The sequence below is a fragment of the Takifugu rubripes genome, chromosome 14 (genome assembly GCF_901000725.2).
Source record: "Takifugu rubripes chromosome 14, fTakRub1.2, whole genome shotgun sequence".
In the NCBI taxonomy this organism is placed as follows: domain Eukaryota; kingdom Metazoa; phylum Chordata; class Actinopteri; order Tetraodontiformes; family Tetraodontidae; genus Takifugu; species Takifugu rubripes.
The window spans coordinates 7,720,648-7,726,882 of record NC_042298.1 but is presented as its reverse complement, the minus strand read 5'-3'; the positions used below and the strand labels follow the sequence as shown (position 1 = coordinate 7,726,882).

The window sequence follows — 6,235 nt, the reverse complement described above, 5'->3', positions numbered from 1 at the left end:
ATTCATGACGATCCTTTATTGCGGTTACAATGAATTGATGGAAAGACTGTGAAAGACTTGGGCTGACAGCGAATTGGTGAAGTGTTTTGTTCCTACTAGATTAAGATAATATACTTAAAAACTGGTTAGAAAGACATTTCAGGCCACTGCTGTTCTCAGATAGCTCAATTCTTCATCTGTATGGTGTTGAGCATCACAGACGGGTCTGAAGAAACAATTCAGTGCTGGAGACTGCAAGATTTTTATTAGGACTCTATTTCACTTATTTCACAATAAGTATGAAGGCATTTTCAGGCAGCAGCATCTTAATAATAAAATACAATGACTGAAACACTTGTGCATCTTTGTAGTTTAAAGAAGTGTCTATTCATTACATTAAGTCTTTATTAACTCGATTTTTCAGATTTCCATCAAGTCTTTTCCAATGTGTGTATTGTGTAATTTGATGACTAATATACTGCCACCTGCTGGTGGACGCCTTATACAACAACCTCGAAAAGGCAAATTTAACGTAATGTAGAACTAAACTCTGGTCCAAAGTGTCCAAATCAATTCTGTCCTCAGGCACCTTTTCTGAGGTGAGGGTAGCTCTGGACTGTGCGTTGTATCCCCTCTTTCAGACTCACCACCGGTTTGTAGCCCAGATCCTGTTTGGCTCGGTCACAGCTGTAATAGTGGTGCGTTCCAGCAAGCGCCACTCTCATTGGTGTAAAAGTGGGTTTGAAGGACAATACTGGGCGAAGGATCATGGACAGAAGCCACAGCAGCAGGGCTAGTCCATACACCAGAATGTACGGGAGGTGGAATCGAGGGGCGGCGTAACCCAGAGCCACCAACACTTCAGACATGAAGTCCCAGAATCGAACTGGCTCATCGTTGGTGATATGGTACGGCTGAAAAAAGGGATTAAAGATGTAGTTAATCTCTTTTAAAACTCAAACTGTAATCTTAATACCAGGAGATTAACTCCTTTTTCCTTACTTTTCCACATATGGGAGAATTTGGTCTCAGATTTTCAGCAGCAAGGATGTGACCATGAACTACATTCTCCACAAAGGTAAAGTCCACTAGATTGGTCCCATCTCTAGAGAAAGTAGAGCTATTATTCAGGAAAGCCAACACTAATCACAAGTCTACAAAAATACCTAGAAACAAACAGATCATTTTGGCCACCAAGGTTTCCTTAATTGCTTGCACCCTAGATGGATGCTTAAAGCTCAGTAAGCTATTTAAATAGCACTGCACAAAGATGATCTTATGAGAGCCATTAGAAGTAAATCAATCGCTCCAACATACCCAATGATGAACTTCATCTTGCCTCTGCGAGCTGTGTCCACTAAGATAGGAACCAACTGTGGATCACGTGGTCCAAAGATGCCATGAGGCCGGATGGCGACTGTGAGAAAATCCTTTTCTCTGTCACAAGCTTGGAGAACCAGCTGAGGCACAGAGGCAAGACAGCAGATTCAATTCAGCCCACAGGCAAATAAAGAATAATGACCTCAAAGGAATTTCCATGAACAAGATTTAAAAAAACAGGGAAAGTCTCATTTTAACAGATTTTAAGCTTGAAAAGACAATTTTCTTACCTTCTCTTGCTTGATCTTTGTCTCTGTGTAATAGTCAATGGGTTTCCTGGCATATGGTAGATCCTCCTGGCCATTTTTTATATCTTTGCCTTCGAACACCACACTTGCGCTGCTGGTCAGGACCAGTTTCTAATGGAATCAAACAATCAGCACCACTTGGTAACATTTGCGATTGTGATGCAGAGTAAAAGACAGAAACGGTTTCCAGTGACTCACCTGCACTCCAGCCTCGAGGCACGCCTGAATAACGGTGCGAGTACCCTGAATATTGACCCTCTCGAAGAGCTCACGGTCATCGCTGGCGGGGGCTGGGGAGGCGCAGTGGAAGACCAGTGAAGCATTCTTCAGAGCTGGCAGGAGCGCCTGAAGCAGAGTGAGGCAGACAGGTGATAAATGCATCACTCTGGTTCATGAAAAGGAGCCTGGGGTTTTCTAAAATCAGGTTTTTGAGCAGTTAACTGATTTCTACTTTATACCCATTTCATTTTTCAATTGAATAACCTTAAAAAGCGATTTATAAACTTTAGCAATTCAGTAAAAGTAAATAAAAATATAATGTGTGACAGAATGTATTTCTATAAGTACAAAGTCAAACATCCAGGTCACCTCTCCCCTCAGGCTCATCATACGTCATTAACAGGTATAGAGCGTTGTTGACAGTCCTAAGTCCCGCCCCCCACGGTTACAGTTGCTATGCCAGCTTTCTTCGCTGGTTCTTTTTTTCTTCTTTTCTTGATGAATGGATGAATTAATTAATCAATGGATGGATGGATATCAGAGCCACACTCTCAGAGCACAAAAACTCAAATCTTTTCCGACAGTTTAGTTTTTTTTAACATTTGCAGATAAAAGGTCAGAGGGTCACACCTGCAACTTGCTTTAATTTGAGAAGATTTTTCTTTAAATTTCTTAATTATTCTTACTTTAACAATTTTCTTTAGACATGCACTTTCCCATCTGGGTTGAAAGGAGCGGGAAAGGAGAATTTAAACATATACTGCAGAATGTGGAATAAGTATTTTGTGCATTATCAATCTGATCAGAAAAATAGTTTATTATTGAGCTGTGTAAATGCCCATTACAAGCATTAAGACATGCATTTGCATACTTTAATTGCTAAATATCTACGTAAATGCTTTACCAGTAATAAAGCAATATTTCACATCTACTGCCAGAAAATTATATTTTAGAAATGAATCTAGGATATACCAGGATACAGTTCTAGCAGTGTGTGACTGAGTGACTTAAATGACACATTTTAATCAACAATGTTTAAGTGCAGCGCCTGTGTGGGCCGGGGACCCACCTGTTCGTCGCACAGGTCTCCCAGGTGGAAGGTGAGCCCGGGCAGCTCGTAGCTCTGGCGGATGTCGAACACAGAGACGGAGTAACCTCGATCCACCAGCGTCTCCACCAAGTGTCTGCCCAGAAATCCAGAGCCTCCGATCACGGCGCACCGTTTGTTACTCTAAACCACACACACGCTGTTATTTACACACCTGGAACACTTCCACGTTTAGAAAACGCTTTAAACTCACTGGTCGAACTCGCGTGGCCATGATGCGTCCAGAATAACCAACTGGTGAGAGAAACTATAAAATATAACTTTGGAAAGTTCTGCAAGTGCGGGGAACTTTTGGAAACGCGCATCATTCGCAAGCGTCTTTGCAGCCTGCGCGTGGAAGTTAATCACACGCGAGCTCTGCGCGACAGGGATCAGCTGAGTGAGATCTGAAATCTGATTGGTCCAAGCGCAGCAGGCTGAAAGGTGACGGTCCATGACAACCAATCAGCTCCAATGTACGTCAAAGAACGCGACAATTGTAGCCAATCGTGCATTTGAGGCGAGAAAAACACGCCCTCTGAGTATATCAGACCAATCCACTGAGCTGCAATAAAGTCATTTTGGTAAAAAAAACACGCCCTCTGAGTATATCAGACCAATCCACTGAGCTGCAATAAAGTCATTTTGGTAAAAAAAAATCTAATAGAGTGTAAATATGGGGATTAGGCTTATAACAAAACGGTGCGCGACAAACTACGTCACGAGGAACGACCCAATGAGAAATTCACAATCTAAGAAATAATGTTAAAATGTCACAATACTATCCAAACTGCTTTAGGGAAAATGTGCTTATGATGAATATATTTGGGAGCAAAAAAGGATCGGCGCTGTGTTTTGCGCCCCGTGACCGTCAGCAACCAATCACCTCTTTGCCCGATCGGTGCGTTCGATTTTGACTCTTAGTTGTGCCGATTCAAATCCCGACTATGGTGTAAAACAAACCCTTTCCTCCGCGGGCATAGAAGGGTAATAGTTCCAACGTCCCCAGTGCTCCGCGACAGTAGCCACTGAGCAGCAAAACCTGAGCTCGCTAGTTAGCTGGAAACCTTCTGTTTTTCCTCTTCTGCATTTACATTTCAACAGCTGTCTTTGTCCGACGGATCCAACGTGTACAGTAGCAAGAATCCGCCATCCACTCAATGAAATCAGACGGTCAACGTGGATACCGGATGTAAAGCACACTCCGTTTCACCATCCCATCCATAAATGAGAAGGTGGCTTCATAGATGCGAGGAAAATACTGATCGGCTTATAGACACGTATTATATTTTTCAAAACCAGTTTCACAGCAATGGTAAGTAAAAATGTTTACCCATAGCCATAATGCTTGCTGCATTTCGTAGAAATTTACTTTCATATTTTTATCATTAGAATTGGGGGTCTTGGAGAAAAGAGATTAATTCTTGTTAGAATTGCTGCGGAAGAAGAAGAGTCAAAACATACATGTATTAAGATATAAAACGAAATATTTTGATTCCCAGGCGACCAGTGCTAAAAGACCATCACTGCAAGGCCCCGTGCCCCCTCCTCGGAAGAAGACAACCCCCAAACCAGAGCTGACCGAGGAGCAGAAGCAGGAAATCAGGGAGGCCTTTGAGCTATTTGACACGGATGGATCTGGATATATTGACATCAAGGAACTCAAGGTAAATGTGCCCATCATCAGGTTTTTGTGGTCCAGTTGGTGTTTCACTCACCATCCGTTTCTGCTGCTGTTCTAGGTTGCAATGAGAGCTCTGGGCTTCGAACCGAAGAAAGAGGAGATAAAAAAGATGATTAGTGAAGTGGACAAAGACGGGACAGGGAAAATCTCCTTTGTGGATTTCCTCGCTGTCATGACACAGAAAATGGTAGATGTGTTTGGGAGGAAATAGAAGAGTGACTTGTTCTTAACTGTGCTGTAGTGGAGGTTCCTTTCCTCTTATTTGAGACAGCAAATTAAAAGCTGAAGCTTAACCCAAGCTGAAAGTGACCTCTTATTTGTTCAGTTTCATTTAATCTAAGACGCAGAAATTGTCACAATACTCGTTCTCTCCCGATTTCAGGCTGAGAAGGACTCCAAAGAGGAGATCCTGAAAGCTTTCCGGCTGTTTGATGACGACGAGACGGGCAAGATCTCATTCAAAAACCTGAAAAGAGTTGCCAAAGAGCTGGGAGAGAACCTCACGGACGAGGAACTGCAGGTACGGACTGTTGAACGCTACCGAGCCAGCGTGGCTGACTCCTATTCCTGCTTCTAATTCCCTGTTGTATTGTGTGTATGAAGGAGATGATAGATGAAGCAGACAGGGATGGAGACGGAGAGGTGAACCAGGAGGAGTTCCTGCGTATCATGAAGAAAACCTGCCTTTACTGACAAGAGAAGAGACCTCTTCTGGTTTTAGTTGTGATGCTGCCCGTGTATCTACGTCCATCTCAAAGTTTGTGTTGTTGTGTTGTGCCATACAACCCCAAGCATATTATTTTTGCTGCCGTATTCAACACCGAAAGGACACGAGCACAATTATCTTCAATCCAAAAAACAATCTCTGGAAGAACCCTGCCAATGTAAATGAGTCGAACGATGATAACAGGAGTTACAGGTTCCAACTCCGTGCCTCTGCTAGCAGTGACGCACACTGTACATTTCAGTGCTCCTTAACATTCACCACTGCTTTATGCCAATAAGTCATGTTTAATGTCTCGCCTCATGTTTACCGGGAGCAGTAGGCGAGCCACCAATGAAGCGCGCCGTCTGTGACTTTGTGCCTGTGCCTCAGGGAAGCTGCCAATCACTGAGCAACTTCCCCTGTATTTATTATATGGTTGATCACATTTCTCATGGAGCACTGACTTTATTTATCCCTCTGTGTTCTTGAATGTTTTGTATAAATCAGTGATTTTTGAGATTTACAGCATGTAGATTTTAGTCAAATTAAATATGTTGAAGCAATTAGTTTTGCCTTCCATTATTACTATAGTATGGTGTAAGTGGGGAGTGTGCTTCATTTTTACCTAAATTGTTCAATTATTTAATAGATATTCCATTTTAACATTTTAAAGAAGTATATAAATTCAAAGTCTGCAGCGCTAAATGTAACAAAGGAGCATAGGGAGTGTCTTGCCCACATATATACTGGTTTTACAGCAGACTCAGCAACAAGCATGTGAACACACACGTGATAACTTAACATCTCCTCTTGAACTGCACTGACAGTCCTGAAGACTTGCAGGAATACTGGTGACTCCAATGAAGCCCTGCAGTACCTGGACAGCATCACACCACTGTAAAATAAATGAGTCTGCTCAAATATAGGTTCAA

General features: G+C 42.5%; 2 protein-coding genes across 2 annotated transcripts; one reads left to right on the top strand and one right to left on the bottom strand.

The window, feature by feature from the left end:
- Positions 1-222: 222 nt before the first annotated feature.
- Positions 223-3,288, bottom strand: nsdhl (NAD(P) dependent 3-beta-hydroxysteroid dehydrogenase NSDHL). Its single transcript, XM_003970481.3, has 7 exons — positions 3,128-3,288; positions 2,896-3,057; positions 1,806-1,952; positions 1,590-1,718; positions 1,297-1,439; positions 982-1,084; positions 223-893 (listed from the first exon to the last, which is right to left on the bottom strand). Exons 1-7 carry the CDS (start codon positions 3,146-3,148, stop codon positions 561-563), a joined length of 1,038 nt encoding a protein of 345 aa, XP_003970530.1. The 5' UTR covers positions 3,149-3,288; the 3' UTR covers positions 223-560.
- Positions 3,289-3,906: 618 nt separating this feature from the next.
- cetn2 (centrin, EF-hand protein, 2) lies at positions 3,907-5,869 on the top strand. The gene is made up of 5 exons (XM_011610773.2): positions 3,907-4,228; positions 4,416-4,580; positions 4,656-4,784; positions 4,980-5,117; positions 5,201-5,869. The coding sequence occupies exons 1-5, from the start codon at positions 4,226-4,228 to the stop codon at positions 5,288-5,290; spliced, it is 525 nt and encodes a 174-aa protein (XP_011609075.1). The 5' UTR covers positions 3,907-4,225; the 3' UTR covers positions 5,291-5,869.
- Positions 5,870-6,235: the final 366 nt, after the last annotated feature.

Bases quoted from the DNA above. Each gene is read 5' to 3' on its own strand.
- nsdhl (XM_003970481.3), bottom strand. From the start codon at position 3,148: ATGGCCACGCGAGTTCGACCA. The intron at 1,719-1,805 runs GTGAGTCACTGG...TGATTCCATTAG, and splicing joins GCCTCGAGGCTGGAGTGCAG to AAACTGGTCCTGACCAGCAG. The intron at 1,440-1,589 runs GTAAGAAAATTG...TCTGTGCCTCAG, and splicing joins CAAAGATCAAGCAAGAGAAG to CTGGTTCTCCAAGCTTGTGA.
- cetn2 (XM_011610773.2), top strand. The intron at 4,581-4,655 runs GTAAATGTGCCC...CTGCTGTTCTAG, and splicing joins TTGACATCAAGGAACTCAAG to GTTGCAATGAGAGCTCTGGG. The intron at 5,118-5,200 runs GTACGGACTGTT...GTGTGTATGAAG, and splicing joins TCACGGACGAGGAACTGCAG to GAGATGATAGATGAAGCAGA.